The sequence below is a fragment of the Pipistrellus kuhlii genome, unplaced genomic scaffold (genome assembly GCF_014108245.1).
Source record: "Pipistrellus kuhlii isolate mPipKuh1 unplaced genomic scaffold, mPipKuh1.p scaffold_m20_p_14, whole genome shotgun sequence".
Lineage (NCBI taxonomy): Eukaryota > Metazoa > Chordata > Mammalia > Chiroptera > Vespertilionidae > Pipistrellus > Pipistrellus kuhlii.
This window is the reverse complement of record NW_023425449.1, coordinates 27,887,747-27,911,337: the sequence shown is the minus strand read 5'-3', so window position 1 is coordinate 27,911,337 and position 23,591 is coordinate 27,887,747. Positions and strand designations below refer to the sequence as shown.

The window sequence follows — 23,591 nt, the reverse complement described above, 5'->3', positions numbered from 1 at the left end:
TTGCTTTAGACTTAACTTGCATTGTATGCTCAAACACCCCCAGTGCAAAAAAAAAAACACCAGTCCGATTGCCAAGCGATGGCGTTCAGGGTCCCCCACAGGCAGGGTGCAGCCAATTGTTCGCACCACAAGTGTGTCTCCCAGGCCCCACTGTGCACAGAGCCCCAGGCGTAGTGGACTCTGGCCGGGGCCACGTAAGACATAGCCTGTTCCCTAGGTGTGGCCTGGGGTTTTCTGAGTTGGAATCATTTGACATGTAATTTCTGTCGTGGTGTGTGTGTGTGTGTGTGTGTGTGACCGATCATACCTGACAATAATTTGAAGTATAGAAAACACATTTATTTAGAAGGTACTCTATTTCAGTATTCTTGGTAAGAAGTATAAAAGGGAAACAGTAAAGAGGACATTTTCAATGAATTCTAACTTGATTTTCTTGCAAATTCTTATTGAAAAGTAGTTTAGATGTGTTTGTGTTTTTTTTTCCTCTTGCTGAATTCATTGGGTCCTCTATGTAATTGAAGATGATTTTACCTTTGTTGAAAATATCATTGAAGAGTAGCTGTGTAGGACATTGTTCGGAGCTGTGGGTTCTAGTTCAAGATTGTAGCCTTTGTAAGCCTCAGCTTTACCATTTGTAAATGGTAGATACTTCACAGTTCTTGGAATGATCAACTGCTGATCACACATAAAAGCAAGTAAACTGAAAAGAATTACTGAAAATATGACGTGGTACTGCTATCACCCTTGATTTTCCTAGCGAAAGAATTTTCAAAGTATGAATTTTAAGACATAAAAGTCACTATAGTTAACACGTAAAGTATATCTGGAGTTTTATGAACATCTTTATCTGCTTGGTATTAAAAGGTGGTGTGTAATTGATTAAAATGTGCATTGGAAATCACTCTATAAAAGTAATCATTAGATTAGATTTGCAATAAGAAAGGGGTTACTATTGATAGGGCACTAGATTGTCCTCTGTCCTGAGACAACGGGTGTCTCAGGGCAGAGGAGGAGGAGCCTGGCCCTGGGGGAGCCTGCAGGGAGGGCCTCCGGAGAGCATATGGCCGGGCATTGTCTGAAGGAGACTCAGTCTGCAGCCAGCTGTCCCTGGAAAGGCTGGTCTTCTTGGAGGCCAGTCATATCATGTTACAGCTAGCCTAAAGCCACAGATGTTATCCTTAGGGGGGGAGGGGGGGAGCGCAAGCACGGGGGGGGGGGGGGGGGGGGGTGGGGAGGGAACAAAAATCCCCCTTTTAAAAAATCTATTATGGGCTATCACTATATTAATGCCAACTCAGAATACAATTTCCGTTTGTCTATGTAATTTTTAAAAGATACCTTTATGTGTGTATATATATATATATATATTTTTGAGTTTTAGAGAGGGAGGGAGGGAGGGAGAGAGAGAGAGAGAGAGAGAGAGAGAGAGAGAGAGAGAGAGAGAGAGAGAGAGAGAGAGAGAGAAACATCAATGATGAGAGAGAATCATTGATTGGCTTCCTCCTGCACACCCCACACTGGGGATGGAGCCCACAACCTAGGCATGTGCCCTGCCTGAGAATCAAACTGTGACCTCCTGGTTCACAGGCCGACGCTCAACCACTGAGCCACACCAGCCTGGCTTGTCTAATTAATTTAATGGAGGATTTACACTGTTACCTTGGGTGGCCTTCCTGAATGCGGACACGGAAAGAAAAACACATGTGAAAAGAGGGACTCTCAATTTTAGAATTCTCATGCAGTAAATGCAGATATCTTTGAAGAAATGATCAACGTCGCAACTCTTTTAAAAGGAAACTCAAACACAGAATTTAAGAGATAAAAGATAGACTATATAGTCTACATCAGTGTCCAAAATTGTTTATTACTCAACAAATAAGTCCTAGACTCTACTGAACACTGAGGGAGACCCGAGTGCACACGGCACAAATCCTGTGTTAAAACACCACACAACCTCGGACAGAAAATAAAATCACCCATTCCCTTGTCCTCATGGGTCATAACCAGGAACCCAGTACAAGAACAGTTCTCACCAGTGTAACTTACTTGGGCACGCCTGACTAGCAAGCTCTTTATTTCACTGTCACAAAGCAATACTTGGTTATTGGTGACTTTAATTTTAAAATTAGTAAAAATGCCTCCTTTGCAGTTCTTTTTCTTTTCTTTTTTCTGTTCTTTCAGGCGTATAGGTGGTACGAGCTTGGGCACCAGAGGGGCCATTTTGCATCCGTTTGGCAGCGCTCGCTCTACAACGTGGACGGACTGAAAGCCCAGCCGTGGTGGACCCCGAGAGAAACAGGCTACACGGAGCTGGTGAAGGTGAGTGTTGACTCAGACTGTCTGCTTCCTCCTCACAGCCAGGATGCTTCCCGTGGAAAAGAATGTCAGGGCAGAGAGAGAGTTTATATCCGGTGACATTAGCCGAAGGTTTAGTGGAGATGGTGAAGGAAGAAGTTTTTCCTAAAGAGCATTTCTCACGCATTTTGGCTTCAGTACTCCCTCATGCTCGTAAAAATTGTGCAATCTTTAGATAAATGTTTTACATTTTTCCAGTTTTTGTTTGTTTTCGAGAATGTCTTGAATAAAATGTGTCTACGAGGCTTTAGTGATGAATGTAGTCTACTTGGGGGAAAAGAAAGGTTGCAATGTGCTCTCCATGTACTTATGTTGAATAAGTCTTACCTGACCATGTTTACTCTGTATTTCACTGTAAAAACACACTTCATGCTGAAACCGGTTTGGCTCAGTGGATAGTGTGTCAGGCTGCAGACTGAAGGGTCCCAAGTTTGATTCCGGTCAAGGGCATGTACATTGGTTGCAGGCACATCCGTGGTAGGGGGTGTGCAGGAGGCAGCTGGTCGATAGTTCTCTCTCATCAATGTTTCTAGCTCTCTATCCCTCTCCCTTTCCCTCTGTGAAAAATCAAAATATATTTTTAAAAAACCACACTAGATAATCATCATAAACAAATTGTGACCCATAATATTCATCATAATCCAGTGTAAAGTCATCTGCCATCAGTTAGCCTCTGAATACCTTATGCATCAGAAGAGCATGGTGTGGTAACAGTGAATGCAGATTGCTTTAAACTTGTTCTATTTCTAAAGCAGACACAGTACAGGGAAAACAGCGCCCCTGATGCATGTACTGCCTTTAGCATTATCGGCGATTCTTTCCTTTGTAAAAGTCCATCCTTTCTCGGATTATATCACACTGGGCGCTTCTGGTTCTCTCCCAGCAAGTCTTTTTCTCTTGGTCTCTTTGTAAGTCTCTTTCTCTACTGTAGCTTTTAGGATGCTTTCAAGTTCAAGTAACGGAAACACAGCATGACCCTGGCTCACACCAGGAGGAATCGGATTGGCTCCTGGGAAGGAGGCCTGCTGTAGGCAGACCTCAGGGCTGTGTAATTGGGGAAGGTTTTCCTGTCTGTGAGCCGCCTCTGCAGTCAGCTTTGTCCTAGAGCCAGCTTTCTCCAGGATGGCTGCCAGCAGCCTCTAGAATTGGGGCGGACTAAGAAAATTGGAAAGGATTTGGGGGCTTCTTGACATTGTTCAGCACCACACCAGCCCTACATGGCCTTCTAGAAACCTCCAAACAGTCCCTGTTCTCTTGTTCATAACCATGTCCCATGGGTACTCACAGTTATAAGGGAATCTATCTAACAACCCAAGTAGCTGGCAATAGGCTGAGGTAAGAAGCTTCCAGCAGGAGAAAGACTGTCCCTGTCCTTCCAGCAGGGAGCAAAAGTCTTTCCCTTCTGTCTAATGGAGTCGACTGAAGTCACATTTCCGTCCTGGATGAATTATGGGCAAGGGGCTGTGAGATTGTCCTTCAAACAATTGATCAACCCCTGGAGCGGTGAAAGGTCTTACTCCTCTACAGTCAGTGGATTATCTGCAGGAGGGTGGATATCTGAACTAAAGCAGGGTTCTGTGAGGAAGGAGGAAGAGGCACAATGGATGCTTGGAAGGTGACCAAGCATTAGGTGCTCTTGCTGACCCCACGTGCTCTCAGATCCGAACGTGGATCCTCACCCAGGTGTGAACATCTTAAAGTGGAAACCTTCTAAATCTGGTAGCCACCATGCTTTGGCCAAAATCCTTTTAGGATTATCACCCACATTCAGGCTTTTCTGTGACAGTTAACTGCCATGGATGGTACATTTTCCTTTAAATTATCCTCATGGTGTGTTCCAGGGAGACGTAGAGGGCCATTTTCTTGAAGGCATGGGACAATGTTAGTAAAAGTCATCATTTGTTTTCCACTTTTGTTGATTGTCATTGTTGCCCCTTATTGTGTACTTTGCCATTTGGTGGTGGTGGTGGTGGTGGTGAGAGACTATGCAACTCAATGGAAAATATTTAGAGAAAAATATTCCACTCCAGTTTTTTCTTGTAGGTCTGTGCTCCTTAAAATTTAGCAGGTGGTTGTCCAAATCACAAATATCAGAGCCCCAAGTGCCTTGAGGATATTTAACATAGAAATTGAAACAAAAATGGATTAACGTCTTTGTTAGGATATAAATAGGAAAGAGAAAAGAAATCTCCTCTCGTGGGGAAAAAAGCCATCCTACCATAAGAAAGCTGCTTTTCCTTTTTCTGAGATTATCCTTTGATCCACCTCATTTGGAGGCAAATTTAGTTGCATGCATAGAAAGAACATAGCAAACGCAACAGCCAGGAGCAACGGGAAACCAGTATTTAAAGCATCCCTTTAGTGTTTGTTTCTCCTGCTACCTGACTCTATCCTCACTTCTTCCCTGGGGACAAGGAACATCCTGGCATCCTTTGAGTGTTTGGGTGTTTCAGAACAGCTGCTCAGATATAAACAGATTGCATGCATATAATCTTCCTTTCCTCATATTGTAGTTATATTTCAGTGAGAGGAGGGCCCAGCGATATTTTGCTGATGGGGTGGCCCAGTACTTAAGAATGATTGATTAGAAAGATAAGGCTCTCTGTCATGTTCCTTCAGACTGGAGCTTTTCCTAAGAGATCTGTTGTGTATGAATAACGTCATCTTGACAAAGAAAAAAAAGGAAGACATCCAGTAATGACATTAGTGGTTCAACATTTCTAGCGGTGTAATTAAACATCTGAATGTTTTCACTGAACTGCTTTTGAGATGAAATGGATTGAGAAAGAAGTAAAAATGTCAGATTTACGGTGAAATTAAGCTGTAACATAAGAGAATTCGTGATTTTTATGGAAAAGTGTTAGGAATGAGGCCCAGCTGGAAGCGGTGCCTTAAGATCAGCTAATAGCATAATCCTATTTTTGTGATTCAAAGCTTAAGCTTTTTGGAAACCATTGATACTGTCACTGAAAATGACAGTATCCCCAGGGGCATTCAGAGAGCTCAGGGAATCTGCTGGTGGTAGGATTTTCAAGGAGGACTCTTTGAACGGGGGTCTACAGTTAAAAGCAGGTTCGTTTTGTTCTCAGCGCTGACACCTTGGGCAAGTCATTTCACCCATCGAAGCCAAGTCTGTTTCTTTTATCTTTAAGTTCCAAATTACAGCCTCTGCTTTTACTGTCCTTTGCGCTTTTGCTAAGGCTCAAAACGAAAACAAAATGCAACAAAAACCCACCGTCAAGGGTGTGCCTGTGTATGTTTGAATGTGAGCCCTTCGTAAGAGTAGACACTGCTAAGGTTTTAGGACTAGACTGCATGTGATGCCATGTATAGCAATAGCAAAAGGAAAAAATATTCTCTATTCTTTGAATTATTCCAAACTAAGAGGTTGTTTTCTTAAAGTGAAATGGGTAGGTTTTCAGTATTTGTGGATGTAGGGAAGGGGGGAGGAGAATATGCTAAAAATTGGCTTTATTTGTGGCTTTCTTTGGGAACTCACAGCACAGTGTTTGATACTTTAGGACCGTGGTTGGCAAACTGCGGCTCGAGAGCCACATGCGGCTCTTTGGCCCTTTGAGTGTGGCTCTTCCACAAAATGCCACGGCCTGGGAGAGTCTATTTTGAAGAAGTGGCATTAGAAGAAGTTTAAGTTTAAAAAAATTGGCTCTCAAAAGAAATGTCAATCGTTGTACTGTTGATATTTGGCTCTGTTGACTCATGAGTTTGCCAACCACTGCTTTAGACAATTGCAAGCTGTACCTGTAGGTTGGTACTGCATTTGCAGTTCCAAGTTTTTGAATGAGTAGATCATGACCTATGACTTACTGCACATACACACAGATTGGTGTCGTAACCACACACATACACGTATGTTATTGGTGGCAGTGGGGTTCTTGGGGTACTGCTAGAATAAAAATTTCCGGAGGCCAATCCGGGAGGGTCACATACTGTAGAAAGCTTGGTTTCTGTAGAATTCATCCCCTGAGTTTCCAAGGTCCTGTTCTCCTTTGTCCCACCCAGGAAAAAGTCCCATAGTGCCTTCATCAGGGCTAACATCAAAGCCAGTGTCGAGATTTACACTCCATGTTGGAGCAGAGGCCAATCCAGCATCAGGCTGGCTCAGTTTGTGTTCCTAGCTGCAGTCCACATGGCCATGGAGGGAACTCAGGCAAGTGTAAAACAAGGGAACCACCACAGAGAAAACGCCTTTGTCTTGGGGATTATGCATTCCCAAATTGTCATGGGCTGTAGTGGCCCTGCCCCTCTGGCCAGTGGTCTCTGTTCCCAGGTTTGACTGACAGGCATCCTACCTATGTCCTCCCGACTTTGCTGAGCATGCACTGTCTCCCCTTTGGTGCACCCCTCCCCCAGTGCTTTTCAGGGAATGGAATGAAGCGTCCATTGAAAGTGTAGAGAAGCAGCTTCCTGGTGAAGCTGCCCAAATGGCCATGCTCAAAATGACTGGCCTTCCCTTTGCTTTGTTCCTATGATTAATAACTAGCTCATTACAGTGGTGTCACATACACGTTATAGGTCATCCGCTGATCTGTTTATCAGGTGACATATTTAGCATGTACACAGAAAGCCTCCCCATCAGCTTAGCCCCTTCGCTTTGGGGGGTTTGCTCCTAGCTGTAGCTCCCTCAGGATGTAGCTCAGCTCGCTGTTCACAGTAGGTAGAGCCATGCAGAGACCTGGTCTCTCCTTTTACCTTCCTCCAACTGACATTATTGGCCACTGTCCCTGCCAGTTTGGGCTATTGTCTGAGGACTGTGGATCTCCTTTGCTGTCTGCATCCCAGACATGTTCCTCCTGGCAACCTGGACTGTCTTGTCTCCTTTATCCTAGAACTGTGGTTGGCAAGCCATGGCTCGAGAGCCACATGCGGCTCTTTGACCCCTTGAGTGTGGCTCTTCCACAAAAGACCACGGCCTGGGCCAGTCTATTTTGAAGAAGTGGCATTGGAAGAAGTTTTTTTTTAAAAATTTGGCTCTCCAAAGAAATTTCAATCATTGTACTTTGGATATTTGGCTCTGTTGACTAATGAGTTTGCCGACCACTGCTCTATGGTGTTCCTACTTCCCGGCCTGAGAACAAGTGCGGGCAGCTAGCTCCCTTGCCCTAGCAGGCCCTGAATAAATAGCCTGCGCCTTTCCTTTTGGTTGGTCTTTATTTCCACAATAACAAATGTCCGATGTTTTCCTTTGTCAACTTGGGAAACAGGAAATCTGATTAAAATGCATTAGAACCAGCAAGACATTGCTGCGTTAATGCCACTAATTTCCCAGGAGATTTTATTAAACTTATTGCAGAGAGAATGTGCTGCGTGGGCATTAGACTCACGATTGTATTTGCTCCGATTTCCTACCTTCAGCTCGGCGCTCGGGGGGTGCCCACCCCCAGTTTCTTTATAAGGGGAACATACTGCTCCCCTGTCTTCTCTTAACCGTGCTAACGTACAGGCATGCTTTGGCTAAGATTCAAGTAAGCCGATTTTATCTCTAAAAGAAATCAGATAAATTCCCAAACTAATTAACTGTAGCAAGTTCGTTCTCACACAGTTAAGTAAAATGTGGTACACAGTTAAGTAAAATGTGGTATACATTTTCCTAAAGCACAATTGTTATCAATTCCTTCTCCAATTTAATGCCTAACCTGTGCCGCCATGTGCCTTTTCTTATAATTTAGAGTCAGAACCTTTCAGAGTACATACATATCTGGGACTTTTCCAATGCCAGCGTCAGAGTTTTCAGGCTTTCACAGGCTTTTTCTTAACAGCTAATTACACGGTCACTTGCCCAATCCTGTGTGTGTGTGTGTGAACCTGAGTTTTAAGAGTTCTTGTATTATGTTTTGCCCACATGTGAAAGGCATAGCTTTTTGCTGCCTTTGTCCATGCCTCTATTTCATGTTGCTCCTCTAAAATTCTTCTCACTCATTCCTGCGTTGATGTGAATTTATCTCCGATCCCCTCCATCTGCTGTTTACTTTCTTAGCTGGAACTAGTTCTAACCTGATTCTGCATTAGTGCTATAGACTGTGTCCCCCCGCCCTCTCCACAATTAGTATGTTGAAGCCTTAGTTCCCCCAAACCTCAGAATGTTGACCACTGGAGACAGGGCCTTTAGAGAGGCAGTCAAGTTAAAATGAGCCTGTTAGGGTGGGTCCTAATGCAATGTGACTAGTGTCTTCATAAGAAAAGGAAATTTGGACACACAGAAGGGTGTGTGAGGGCATAATGAGAAGGTGGCCATCTGCAGGTCAGGAAGAGAGGGCTCAAAAGAAACCAAACCCGCCAACCCGTTGAGCTTGGACTTGCAGCCTCCAGAACTGAGGGACTATTCGCCGCCTGTGGTTGGAGTCACGCAGGCCGGCTGTGGAATGTTCTGGCAACCCTAGCAAACTCATTCCATTCAGGAGTGATTTTCCTTAGCAACTCCCCTGACTTAGCAATCTGCAACCTTTACTACCTGCCTCAGCAAAAATGTTTCTGTTTTCCTACCTAGGAGAAAATATTTAAAGCTCCGTGAGATGAATTTCCATATTGAAGGGACTGCTGAGTTTCTAGCATTTACATTAAGGCATGTTACCATAGAATTTCAGGAAACCAGAAATAAAAAGATCTTAAATCTTCACCATCATCATCATCATAGCTATAATTACATACAGCAAACGTACTTGTAAGCACATTTAATCTTCTTGGAGACTCTTAAGGGAAGTAGTAGCATTTTACCCTCTTGATAAATGAGGATCCTAAGGCACAGAGTGGTTAAGTAACTTGCCCAATATCACACAGCTAATTATGTGGTAGAGTCAGATTTCATATCCAGGCTGTCTGGCTCTAAATTTTACACCTCCAAACACTACACTGTACTAAAAGTTATAATGCAATGGAGCGATGCTTGCAAAATTCTACAAAGAAGTTATTTACTGCCTAGAATTCTGCACATGGCCTGGCCTTCAATCAAGTGTACGACTAGCTTCAGAAATTCAGTTTTATCTGTGGTGTGTTCCTTCTCAGGAATGACTAGCATTCACTCATTAGGGTGCCCGAAACCAGGCAGAGGCCAAGGACAGTTGTCCAGCAAGCCCAGACAGCAACCTGTTCAGAGGAAAGCAAGGCAGATGGCTACTGGCGGGCTCTCTGCGAGAGAGAGAGAGAGAGAGAGAGAGAGGGGGGGGGGGGGGGGAGGGGGGGGGGGGAGGGGGGGGGGGGGAGAAATAATAGCTTATAGGATGTTTTTGGCAAAGGGAGAATAGTGTTGAGATTTTCTCGCACTCCTTCATTGCTGTAAAGAAGGAAGATGCTAAGTGCATTAGAAAATTAAGCCAAAGAAAGGAGAGCATGTGAAATGAGGACTTAATCTAATTTTTAAAAATGTTTTATTGATTTTTAGAGAGGCAGGGACAGGTAGAGAGAGATGGCAGCATCAGTAATGAGAGAGCATCATTGATCGGCTGCCTCCTGCATGCCCCCTACTGGGGATTGAGCCCTCAACCTGGGCATATGCTCTGATGACGAATCAACTGTGACCTCCTGTGTCAGAGGTCGATGCTCAACCACTGAGCCACACCGGCCCAGCCAGGAGATAATCTAATTTGGTATAAAAGAGAAACACGTACCATTCAAGAGGGATGAGCAGAATATCAGCCAAGTGCCCTGAACTGGATGGAGGGTTTGGATTAAAGAGAGCTGGAGTGTATTGTGGGACTAATGAGGCTTGAAACTAGGAAATCCATTTGTGGGTGACTGGAGTGCCAAATACAGCTGAGGTTTAACTCAACAGGCAAGTGCTGATGATGGGTTTATGGGGGCATGTGGCACTGTGAAAGCAATCAGCTCTGATTTCTGAAGTCTGTGTGGTGTAGCCACAAGAAGGAATGTGAGTTAGAAGCTATTGATTTCTGGGCCACCAACTCAAAGGCCAACCATACCCATGTCTCTCTTCAGTTCCATGAAATGGGTGAATTTAGGGTCAAGGAAGTAATATTTCATATGAGTCCTTTAACAATGTAGGCATCCTTCAAATTCCTGATGGAATTGCCTAAAAAATAGAAATTTTTGCCATCTCAGGAAACAGAATATAACTATAGATAAAATGTGTATCCTCTCTCTCTCTCTCTCTCTTTCTCTCTCTCTCTCTCTCTCTCTCTCTCTCTCTCTCTCTCTCTCACACACACACACACACACACACACACACACTCCCCTATAACTATGTGATTCTATACAATGTGGTTTTTTGGTTTGTGCTTAAAAATAACTACCAGGTCCCATCCCAGATTTCTCCCTAATACCCTTAAAGACACCCTGCTGTGTCTTTCCAAAGTTGAAAAGCATCCCCTAGTGAGCGATTTTCAACCTTTTTCATCTCCTGGCACACATAAACTACTAAAATTCTGCAATACACACGCGTGCACGCGCGCGCGTACGCGCGCGCACACACACACACACACACACACACACACACACACAAATATACAATTTTGATTCATTCACACCCAACAATAGTTCTTGTGTCGACTGTTGTCATTTTTTTATTTTTTTATTTTACAATCTAAGGAAAAATAAGTCAGGCATTGCATGTCTAGAGATTCTTGTGGTGCACTTGGTTGAAAATTACTGCCACAGTGTAGTTATTACTTTGGTAGATAAATGTTTGTGTGGACCACGTAAGAGATCATGATTGCTATCTTATGTTCATTATTTCATCAGGTTTACTAGGTGTGTTACTGCTTAGCCTGTTTTTATCCCAGCTGTCAGGAACGTGAACCCCCTTGGTCAGCCCGGTGTCCTGTGGGGAGCGCTCTGTTCCCCAAGGACCACCCGCACAAAGACCTGTGCCTCACAGGTGCCAGCAACCCACTGCAGAGGAGCTGGTGGGAGCCATCAATCACCCTTGTGCCCCAGAGGGGAGCAGGGTCCCCAGGGCCACTGCCGCCTCCCCGCCCCTCCCGCAGGTGCCTTAGAACAGCCGAGGGGCGTGGAGGCAGCGGACGCTTTCTGGCCACTGGACTGTGAGATGTCCACTCCAAGAGCTACCCCTTCATTCCTGAAAGGGAAAGTGGTCACTAGATTAACGAGGATCCTTCCTTGTAACATTGTCTGACACAGGACTGAGCCTGAAAGAAAGTGGGGAGTGGCTGTTTTGTAATGGGAATCAGAAACTGTGCGCTGCTGGAACCGGTTTGGCACAGTAGATAGAGCATCGGCCTGCGGACTGAAAGGTTCCAGGTTCAATTCCAGTCAAGGGCATGTACCTTAGTTGTGGGCACATTTTCAATACGGGGTGTGCAAGAGGCACCTGATCGATGATTCTCTCTCATCGATGTTTCTAACTCTCTATCCCTCTCTCTTCCTCTCTGTAAAAAAATCAACAAAATTATATTAAAAAAGAAAAAGAAAAAACAAACCTGTGCGCTGCCCGATCCCTACTGAGCAGGTCCTCGGCCTCACAGCGCAGGTAGCACCAGTGTGCTATGTGTGGCCAGGGGATAGAAAATCGTGTTTTTAAAGAATCATTACTGCTCCTGGAAAAGGACCTCAGCTATGCCTCCCTGAGACACGAAGAGGAGGTGAGGGGGAGCAGGAATGGCATGTCACATACAAAAGCAGCTTGCTCCTCAGTAGCATTTCAAACTTTTTATATAGAGTGATGCAGTCACTTTCACATTTCCCCCTGGGGCTTTGTGCCCTATTTTAGGAACAAAAGATCGGCTCCTTCCAAAGATGCCTCGAAAATTTGCTTTCAAAAGAAGTGAAAGAAACTTCTAAAATACCAGGCAAGAGGATGGGAAGGTGCCAAAAATACTCATGTGGAAAGTAATTCCCTGTGCTGGCGAGGTAATTCTCCTCTCACATGAATCTAATAGATTTATCTGGCAAGGGGAACGAGGCACGTAACGGCAGGGACTGCTGGTGATTTGGATGTTTTATAGAAGATGTAAATATCTGGGCTGCGTTTTTTTTCTTCTTTCCTTTTCTGTAATCTTAATCTTAGCATTCTTGAGAAAACCACCTTATTCTCTCACTTTGAGGACCTGCCAAAGTGAGACTTTTGAGTGTGTCTGTATTGAAATTAAATCTTGGACTTGCTACTTATGAATTACCTACCTGGGATTAAAGTGGTATTGGAGTTATTTATGGGTAGGTGACCAGCACAAAGCAGGTGAGGAGGATGGGTGGGTTTCACAGAAACAGAAGTAAAAGTTATTATGAAAAACAGTATGGAGGTTCCTCAGAATATTAAAAATAGAACTGCCGTGTGACCCAGCAATCCCATCCAAAGTTAATGGAATAGCGAAGTGATATGTTTCCCTGTTCACTGCAGCATTATTCACAATAACCAAGGTATGGAAACAACTTCAACCAACGGGTGGAGGAGGATGGTGTGAGCCTCCCTGGCCAATGTGGCTCAGTTGGTGGGGCGTCGTGTTGTACACAGAAAGGTTTCCTGTTCAATGTTGGGGCACATGCCCATGTTTAGGGCTGAATCTCAAGTAGGGGGCGATAGATATCGATATTCTGCTTTCACTACTTTCTCTCTCGCTCTCTCTCTTTCTCCACACACACACACACTCTTTTTCCTTTCTCTCTACAAATCAATTTAGCCCGGTCGATCAGTGTGGCTCAGTGACTGAGTGTTGACCTATGAACTAGGAGACCATGGTTCAATCCCCAGTTAGGGCACATGCCCAGGTTGTGAGCTCCATCCCCAGTGTGGGCATGTAGGAGGTAGCCGATCAATCATTCTTATCACTGATGTTTCTTTCTCCCTCTCCCTTCCTCTATGAAATCAATGAAAAAAAAGTATTTTTTTTTAATGTCAACTTTAAAAAGGAAAAATTAAAAGATGGAGTGAGAAAATGTTCACGGCTTGACTAACCAGATAAACGAAAAGCCGGGAGTCATTTTGATAAGGTGTTCCACCTGGCTTCTTTTCAGTCCACTAACACCAGAATCTCCTCTCTAGTCCTTAGAGAGAAACTGGAAGTTGATCCGTGACGAAGGCCTTGCAGTGATGGATAAAGCCAAGGGCCTCTTCCTGCCTGAGGATGAAAACCTGAGGGAGAAGGGAGACTGGAGCCAGTTTACGCTGTGGCAGCAAGGTGAGCCCCGGTTTCCGGATTCCGCAGCTCAGAAGCGGACACTAGTCTGGTGACACTTCCCAGGGTCAGGATTCCCCAATTTACAGGAAACTGTCCAAGAAAACCTAGCTTATCAAATTCCATCCAGTTTTCTAAAACTATATGTGAACATTTATTTGTGTGTGTGCATGCCTGTGTATACTCCTGTGTGTATTTGGATAAATATAACTAGAGGCCCGGTGCACAAAATTTGTGTACTGGGGACGAGTGGTCCCTCAGCCTGGATTGTACCCCATCACAGTCCAGGAACACTCACAGGATGTCCGACTGATGGCTTAGGCCCACTCCCTATGCCATTGGTTGGACATACTTAGTGCTGCCGCGGAGGTGGGAAAGGCTCCCACCACTCTGCTGCTGCACTAGCCAGGCATGAGCTTGGTTTCTCGCTGAGTAGCACTCCCCCTGTGGGAGCACACTGACCAACAGAGGCCAGCTCCTGCATTGAGAATCTGCCCCCTGGTGGTCAATGCATGTCATAGTGACCAGTCATCCTGCTGTTCGGTCAATTTGCATATTAACCTTTTATTATATAGGATAGTATTTTGATTCCCTAATCTTTTCTGTTAAATGATAAGCTACAGAGAATACCTCAACTGTGTAGGCGTATCTGCAGAGTCCACCGTATGCTCCTCAATGCCTTGGAGGGGAGCTTCCCTGAGCCTCTTTGCTCCTGTCAATTGGAGATAGTATTGCTTGCCAAAATGATATCCCAGGGGTAATAGTTGGTAGAGATGAGAACAGACTGGAGTGGCAGGACAGTAATAACTGGTCCCTGAGCTCTTCAAGACTAGGAAGTGATTTACATTCAACCTCAGATTTCCCTGAGTTGAATTCAAGCGAAGGCATGCAGACAGGGCTCTGGTATGTGTGTGCTCATTGAATTAACACAGTGGTCGGCAAACTCAATAGTCAACAGAGCCAAATATCAACAGTACTACTATTGAAATTTCTTTTTTAAATTTAAACTTCTTCTAACGCCACTTCTTCAAAATAGACTCGCCCAGGCCATGGTATTTTGTGGAAGAGCCACACTCAAGGAGCCGAAGAGCCGCATGTGGCTCGCAAGCCACAGTTTGCTGACCACTGAATTGATATATCAATCTATCCTTAAAATGAGGAGCGTGCAATTTTATTTTTAAATCTCTCTCCACTTCCTTTGAAAATTCAAGATAAACTCAGTTAACAAGAGTGTACAAAGTAAATCCATTTTGAAGACTAAATAGCACTGCATAATGTCAACACAGGAATTGAATCTGAGAGGAGGATAAGCAGTTGATGTACGTTAAAGGACTAACAACCACAGTCTTTATCTGTTATGTTTTCCAAATGCTTTACATGAAAGAGAAAGAACTAAAGTGATATTTTCAAGGAAATATCCATGATTTCAAGTGATTTCAGTTTTTTGCCAGCATGATTTTTTTTAATGCAGCAAATGATGCTATGCATTCCTGAGCACATCTTCCCTAAGAAATAGCGATTTTGTAGATGATGTGAAAAAATTTGCATAGCCTAGGATGTTAAGACCATGTCCCAAATTCTGTGTCTCTTCACACAGTGACACCTAGAAAACATCATCTCTCAAAGACTTCCTCCCACCTTCATGTAAATCTGTTTTTAGCCATATATTAAGGATGATCTATACCAGTGGTCAGCAAACTCATTAGTCAACAGAGCCAAATGTCAACAGTACAATGATTAAAAAATTTGGCTCTCAAAAGAAATTTCAAACTTTTTCTAATGCCACTTCAAAATAAGATTTGCCCAAGCCATGGTATTTTGTGGAAGAGCCACACTCAAGGGGCCAGAGAGCCACATGTGGCTTGAGAATCGCAGTTTGCCGACCACGGATCTATACAATGAAAAATGCATTAAATTCCAATGAAAAATATTGTGTAGATAACTCTTTAGTATAATCCTGGAAATGCATTGTTAGGTGAGAAATATAAGCTTTTTTGGAGAGGTGGGGGCTGGTATATCACTGTGGCTGCTGTAACAAATTACCACAAACTTAGTGCCTTAAAATAACATGAATTATTAGAGTTCTGGAGGTCAGAAGTCTGCAGTGGGTCTCACTGGGCGAGCACAGAAGTGTGATCAGGCTGCTTTCTTTCCGGAGGCTCCTGTTTAGTCTGCCCACGTTCCTTGGCTGGTAGCCCTTTCCATCGTCAGAGTTAGCAATGGCCTGTCAAGTCTTTCTCATTCGGTATCATTCAAACCTTGCCTCTTCTGCCTCTCTCTTCCACATTTAAGAACCCTAGGGTTCCATTGGGAACATCTAATCAATCCAGGATAATCTCTATATTTTAAGATGCGCTGATTAGAAATCTCAGTGCCCTCTGTAACTTTTATTTCCCCTCTCCTTTAATATAGCATATCATAGGTTTCTGGGCTTGGATGTTGATATCTACTATTCTGCCTGCCTTGAGAAATAGGGGGTTTGGGGGGTGGGGGGAGATAATTATTAGGCATCCTTAGTCAAATAGTCCAGCAGTGAGGGGAGAATTCTAGTCCTTGCTCTGCAAGTCAGTATCTAGTGGAGCAAAGCACATGGTCTCCCTGTGAGTATGCAGCCTTCTCATCCCCACAGTGAGCATGACAATATGGATCACATGTGGTCCAAGAAGGATGAGTCAGAGCTGCACTGTGATTTGTTCCTAACAATGCTTTTATCATTTATTCTAGGAAGAAAAAATGAAAACGCCTGTAAAGGAGCTCCTAAAACCTGTTCTTTACTGGATAAATTCCCCGAGACAACAGGATGCAGGAGAGGACAGGTACCAAGAGTGTTTTCAGTGCTGGGAAGAGCACAATTGCTCATTGGCCATAAGGGAATGTGGATGATTACAAAGAAGTGTTTATGTCCCTTGGCCCAATGAATGCCTCTTTTTAATGAACCAATTTCATGTGGTTGATGTCAGAATTGAGGGTAAAAATGTTCAGTGTGTATATATAGCTTTGTGCAAAAAGGGAGCACTTATTTTTAAGTCCTTCACAAAGAAATGAGAGAATATTAATTCTAAGTCTTACAAAGACTCTAATCCAAATTGACAGTAATGTTGTACTGTCACTTTAGTTTAGCAATTCCCCCACAGCTTGATAACTGGAAGAACAGTGTGTTATGTGTTCTGCACAGATAAAATATTCCATCATGCACCCTGGAACTCACGTGTGGCCGCACACGGGGCCCACGAACTGCAGGCTGCGGATGCACCTGGGCTTGGTGATTCCCAAGGAAGGCTGCAAGATCCGGTGTGCCAACGAGACCAAGTACGTTTGCTCCCACCATTTTCTCTCTTACTCGTCACTTCTGAGGATGGGTGTTTGTGATGACAAAGCCATGTTCGGTTGGATACTTTTTCCTTTGTGAACATGTAGACTATGGGTGGGTGATGTTAATCCAGACTCTTTCATCTCTGTCCCTTCTTTGGTCTGGAGGCACTTACTCCCAGTTCCAGGGCCGCGTTCTGCAGTGATGTCTCCCCAGACCACATGTATCTGGTTGATGAGCCTTCTTGCTTCTCTTTCTAGATCAAGCATGTCAAACTCAGACTAACACTGGCCATATAAACGAAGTATTGGCCTGTGGGCCGCGAGTTTGACATACTTGTTCTAGACAGACAGACTTGCACTCAGCGTCAGCTGGCTTGTACTGAGCCCCACACATGTTACACATTGTGTGTATTGCTTTACCATGGAATTATTCAATGGAAGACCCCCCCCCCTCCCCCCAATGATATTTATGTATTGTTCTGGAGGAGTCAGTGTGGTGTCACGGAAGCTGGCTGCCTTCAGACCTAGCCCTGCCAGCTAATTCTATGTAACCTTGGCCTGTTACTTAATCCCCTGGAGCCTCGGCCTTCTTGCTTATAGCATTGGCATTGACACTAGCTGCTTTGCAAGACTGTTGTATGGAGCAAGTGAAATAATGCCCACAGGCACTTAGACCAGGTCCCAACAGGAGCAGGGAGGTGAATGTAGGGCCATGTAGGGCCCCTTCTCCCCCATGTCTGCCCACAACATACACACGCCCCGGTCCTCCAGTGTCAGAATCACAAGCCTCCGCATCTCTGTGTTCCAGGACCTGGGAAGAAGGCAAGGTGCTCATCTTCGACGACTCCTTTGAGCATGAGGTGTGGCAGGACGCCGCGTCTTTCCGGCTGATCTTCATCGTGGATGTGTGGCATCCGGAGCTGACACCCCAGCAGAGGCGCAGCCTGCCTGCGATTTAGCGTGCCGTGCGGGTTTGGGACACACTGGAGAAGGGGCTGTCTTTCGGGCTCTGTCGGCTCAGGTGTGGGGAGAGAAATTCGAGCACCAACGCCCTTTTAATTTCCTTGATTTGCAGCCTAAAGATTTCTGAACCTCCTCCTAGGGTTAGAAGACGTGAAAGGGAATACTTGCCCCACTGCAGCTCACTTAGGAAAGACCCTGCTGTATATCATTCTGGGACAGCGCTGGTCTGATGCCCGTGTTTCAGGTAAATTCCATAATAGCGTCTACCTTGCCAGCCAAAGATATTTTCTCCATTTAGAATAGGCTGCATCAGTGTGTAGTGAGAATACATGTAGAGACTGTGAATGAGTTGCTTTAGCTTGTAATGTTCCTATGCAATATATTTTTCTAGGGTAGTTAGATGATTTTTGTCATCACATACCACTATTTTGTTGGTTTTAATGACAAGCTGTGTAAATGCTTCACTTCTAGCAGTTTCATGATAACTTCCCTGGTGAACTCAGACTTCCCTCTTTTAATTATTTTTCGGCAAACACACTCATGAAGGAAGCAATTTCCTAATACAAAGGAAAACAATGTAATTATGCCAGCATATGTGAACTGTACAGCTCCCTGCCCACTGGGTCTGCCTTTTTTTTATTTTATCTTCAAGAGCTGGTGTCTATATTTCTCTCTCCTCACCATGAAAATGGTAGAGATATTGTCAAAATGGCATTTTTTTCTAAGAGGATGCTTTTACACCAAAAAGGGACATAGAATCATTTTCTTTTGCATTATGCAAATGCCTCATGTATGTTTTTTTAATGCTTGAAAAAAATAACGTAAAAATTTTCAATAATCAAAAATTTTCTCTCGGGATCAGGTAGATAGGTGGCTGCTAGGACCTCTGGCTGTCCCTGACAGGAATCCAGAGTGTCTTTGCCTATTGTAGATCCATGCGAGTGACAGAATCCTTGAGAGGATTCCCATCACAGTTTTGCAAAACTAGGAAGGATGGCAGAGTGGGAGGCAGGAATGCCAGGCTCTCGGTCCTGCGTGTAGGAGGTGGAGATCGCTTTCCTCTTTGAAAGAGTTTGGAAGCCTCTTCAGCTGCCTGGCTTGAGCAACTCTCGCCATCTGAGCATCATTTTGAAAGAGCAATTATTATTCATAGCTTAGTCTTACTATTGAACACTGCATAGACATAACTATTGAAAAATGGCCTTGCCTACTCATCCCAAAAATGACCATGTCATTAATTGGGTCGATTATGAATGCATTAATTTTTTTTTAATTAAAGCACAGTAGAAATGTTAGCTATAAGAATGTAATAATATGAATGCACTGAACTTTAAGCCAATATGAACAACAACAACAAAAAATGCTGGCAAAATTACACCACAGAGGTTACCAAATATCACTCACAGGTAGAAAAACATGTGTGCCGCCTTTTCTAGCTCAGGATAAAGGAGGATGTTTTTGTGTGCCATTTAAAAAAACAGTTCTTTAAAATGGAAATGAACCTTTTTGTTGTTCAAGCACATTATCTTCCAGGAGAAGAGTTTGCAAAATACTTGTGTTCCCTTCTGTTTTGCCAATGTTCAGAAAACTCACTAAAATGGGGGGAGGGGTGTATCAAATTAATTACCAAAGTAAACTCTTGAAAAAGAAAGGCATTTGTGTCCTTCAGTATTTATTAAACAGAGGAAATGACTGACAAAGGACAATACAATGCTCATGTGGTAACATTCATTTCACTTACAGAATTTGGTTCTTGTATGTATATTGCATACACAAAGAAATTCAAAGTATAAGTTGTCATCATTGAACCATCTTCTTACATTCATGTAACGAAGTCATGGGATAGAGTGAAAACTAGCTCTCAACTTGCAATTATAACATGGTATTTAAAATCAGGTCACTACAGGATTCTAAAGATTGCCAATCAAAAAGCCAGAATTGTTTTTACTGTTGCAAAGGGTTGGCAAGAATTGACTCCAATAGCATTTTAAGTACTTGGATTCCACAACTGCCTTACCTTTAAAACCCAGGTAATAAAATGGATTTTCTAATTCACTTTAATTCTTCATATTTCTTCCCTATGTCATGGTGTATAAGAAAAGTGTTTGTCATTGCATTGGTAGAATTACTTCAATATTTTGTTATTTGAAATGTCTACACACACAAAAATTGGTTTTATTAATACTGCAATGCAATTGAGAAATATTTTTAATCCTATTTCAATTTTATTTCAAGGGTGAATACAAAAAGTACTTGTTAATATTTCTGTTAATTATTATCTACCAGTAGAAAAAAATTAGTAATAGTGATCGAGGGTGATTTGTGGCCAGATGTATCACCTCTTCCCTTCGAATTTTTTAGCTAACAAGTTAACCCTCCCAAATTCTTAAAATGTGAAATCGTATTTTGCTGCCCATTAACTGAAATATTTTTATTTGGCATCGAGCACCCACAGGTTATACTAATGAATGCCATGTCATGCAGATGGCTGAGATATTGGAAAACATACAGCTGATTTTGGAGGGGAAATGGCACAGGTAAAATTAAGGATATCATGTCCTATGATATCCCTATCTAATTTCCTTTGAATGGATAGTTGGGGGCTCCATTTCCAAGAATAGACAAATACAATGATCTTTGGCATTTCATCCTGCATTCCTAGTTTTCTCTAATTTTCAGTACTTGCCTATTCAGCCATCCTTGAGGGTCTTCCTCCAGCAACAGTTAGGCCTTTTCGCCACACCTTTCACTGGTTGCAAGGGGAGGAGAGGTTACATGCTTTAGTGACACTTTCCTTTGCTGTAGTGACCTAAGTGAGGCAACTTGAATGGGTTTATAAATCACTGACATGTTTTCAATGGGACCCCACCTCCCCATCTGCAGAGACACATTGCCTGTAAGATGAAATAATCGTATTTCACATTGTATGCCTTTTTTTAATGTCAGCTCTTGATGATCAGCTGGTAGCCTGACAAAAGAAGTGATGTCAAAATAGTTTTTGCAGGATATGAAAATAAGCAGCCTCTGAACATAGCCAGGCCTCGGAGAACTTGCTCTTAGGCTGAGCAACTTGATGCTGGTGATGAGGTCAAAGAAAATAATTCAGTAAGAATGGAAATTACTGGTGATACCATTGTCTCGGGGCTCTGCACTACATTAAACTGGACAGTTGTGATGCATCTACTCGGAAATGCACTTAATCTTAAATTGCAAAAACGGGAGAAGGTCTCTGGGCGATGCCTCAGAAAAATCCTTGATCTAATGCAGTGAGTGCATCAAACTTAGTAATTCATTTAATCCCCTCCATGTGGGGGAGGAGAATCTTGATTACATAACTGCCTTGCTTTGTCTTCTACCCAGTGCCCTCATTGAAAAAGAAAAAAGAGCATCTCTCAAGTCTTGTGTTCAACTTTGGCTGCTCCGACCAAGGGCTGGTGACAGGAGTGGAAGAGAGCCTTGTGTCAAGCCGTACCTGTCTGGGGTCAGTTGCGCATGTGCTTCCTAGGTGGCTGATACCCCCGACGGCTGACGATATGCAGGAACATGGAGTGACTCGGGGTTCAATCCAGAGCCAGGAGTGGCTGTGTGTTCTCATTCTCTCCCTTCTCCTCATGTTTTAGGGTCCCAGCTTCTACCACAGACTGAGATCTAATAATATGGGAAGGAAGGGGAAAAAAGATACATTTACAATTCATGACAACATTTTGGAACATTAGAGGGCATTCAGATTTTATATTCCCCTTATTAAGATACGTATCTCCCTCCTCCCCTGCTTTTGTAGCTCTGCTTTCTTTGCTTCGGGGTCTTTTATACCACATTTTTTTATGGGGAGAGGCATCTTGAAATCTTCTTTGCAGTACACATCTTTTTATATTTGCTTCTGTGTATTATAGAACTGCTTTGCCTCAGTCTTTGTGGGATGGCCTTTTGTAGAAAGTGTCTTGAGGGGTCCAGTGGTGTAGTCTCTTTGTTCACCTGAGTGGATGTTCTTGGAATGCCTATTGTGTGTGTTGTTTGGGCTCTTCTGTTGTGAGACTTCATTATGTGTGTTTTTAAAATACATTTTTGATTTTAGAGAGGGAAAGACATTGGTTTTTGTTGTTCACTTACTTATGCCTTCATTAGTTGATTCTTGTATGTGCCTGACCAGGGGTCGAGACTTCACTGTTGATATCCTGTGTGTGGGAGGGATCTCCCCTCCAACTTGCTGCCAGTGAGGTTCAACCCCAATGTCATTGTGCCAGGGGTCCAGTGGTCAGGGACTCCTTAGCCCAGAATGGGTCTGTCTTAAGTCTCACACCTTTATTGAACCTGTTCTGAGTTGTACTTCCTTCCAGCATGGAGCTGGTCCCACAGGTAGCAGCTGCAGGCTTTTGGTGGTGTCCTGTTGGCTTTTGCTTCACTGCACAGTCTGGGATGGGGATCCAAACTGCTGTTTCTGACCAACTAGACCTGGAAAAGACTCCAGACTGACTGGATTCAGCCTGGAGTAGCCTCAAGCAGTTGTCCACAGGTGGGATGAGAGGTTTTCCACCAGGGTGGGACAGCTGCTTCTGCTTGGAGGCTAGTTGTTATTCTCAGTCTCTTAATGGGCATCAGAAACTCCACAGGGTGGGGGCAAGGGATTTTCCAAGAGGGTGGGTGAACTGTCATCCACAAGGCAAAAAGAGCAGGATAGCAAAAGTTTGCCTGAGAAAGATGACCTCCGCAGCACGAGGGAATGATTCAGCACAGAAAACCACGGTGTCTGCCTAATGAGCTCTAATCCCAGACCCCCAACCCTGACTTACATTTATACAGTTCACTCTGCCTTCCCTCTGCTGGAGCCCAAGGCTTACAATGTTGTGTGTTGGCCTTTTCAGAAGGTGTCTGCATTTCCAGCCATTTCTCCGGGGCAGACAGCAAACCTGTTTTTCACAGCCAGATGTTATGTGGACACCTTTCTCAGTTCTGGTGCTCTCTGCTGGTGGCCCAGTTTGGATCATACACATGATCAAGTGGGATTTATTCCAGGAATGTGAGGCTAGTACAATATTCACAAATCAATAAATGTGATATATCACATGAACAAATTGAAAGATTAAAACCACATGATCATATCAATAGATGCAGAAAAAGCATTTGATGAAATCCAACACTCTATTTTGATAAAAATTCTCAGTAAAGTGAAATAGAGGGACCATACCTCAACATAATAAAGGCTATATACGACAAGCCGATAGCCAATATACAATGAGTAAAAACAAAGCTTTTCCTATGAACAGGAACAAGAAAGACAAGGATATCCGCTTTCACCACTCTTTTTCAATATAGTACTGGAAGTCCTAGCCACAGCAATCGGACAAGAAGAGATAAAAGACATCCAAATGGGAAAGAAGGAAGTAAAACTGCCATTATTCGCAGATGACATATTGTATTGAAATACATAGAAAACCCCAAAGACTACCAGGAAATTACTTGATTTTTGTACCTTGCCAAATTCATTTATCAACATCCAGAAATCTATGACATTTTTATGCACCAATAATTAACTCTCAAAGAAACTAAAAAGCAATCTCATGTATCATTGCAACAACAACAAATAAACAACCTAGGAATAACTTAATGAAGGGGGTAGGAATAACTTAATGAAGGGGGTATAAAAGACCTATACTTGGAATTCTATAGAACATTGAAAAAAGAACTAGAAGATAAAAATGGAAGCATAAACAATGTTCATGGATTGGAAGAATTAACATGTCTATACTACCCAAAGCAATCTACAGATTCAATGCAATATCTATTAAAATGCCAATGGTATGCTTCAAGGAACTAGAACAAATACTCCAAAAATTTATATGGAACCATAAAAGACCCCAA

General features: G+C 43.3%; 2 protein-coding genes across 6 annotated transcripts in view; one reads left to right on the top strand and one right to left on the bottom strand.

Moving 5' to 3' along the window:
* Positions 1–19,787, top strand: part of ASPH (aspartate beta-hydroxylase) — a 150,593-nt gene extending 130,806 nt beyond the window's left edge. For all 5 annotated transcript variants that reach the window (XM_045581438.1, XM_036437003.2, XM_036437002.2 and 2 more), the window contains 5 exons: positions 2,182–2,319; positions 13,325–13,460; positions 16,182–16,273; positions 16,633–16,766; positions 17,578–19,787. In XM_045581438.1, the coding sequence (XP_045437394.1) occupies positions 2,182–2,319; positions 13,325–13,460; positions 16,182–16,273; positions 16,633–16,766; positions 17,578–17,728 (651 nt within the window). In that variant the 3' untranslated portion in view covers positions 17,729–19,787. The remainder of the gene's footprint in view (positions 1–2,181; positions 2,320–13,324; positions 13,461–16,181; positions 16,274–16,632; positions 16,767–17,577) is intronic.
* The window catches only part of CLVS1 (clavesin 1), a 126,651-nt gene continuing 122,446 nt past the window's right edge, over positions 19,387–23,591 (bottom strand). The window contains exon 6 of the mRNA XM_036437006.2: positions 19,387–21,380. Within this exon, the coding sequence (XP_036292899.1) occupies positions 21,293–21,380 (88 nt within the window). The 3' untranslated portion in view covers positions 19,387–21,292. The remainder of the gene's footprint in view (positions 21,381–23,591) is intronic.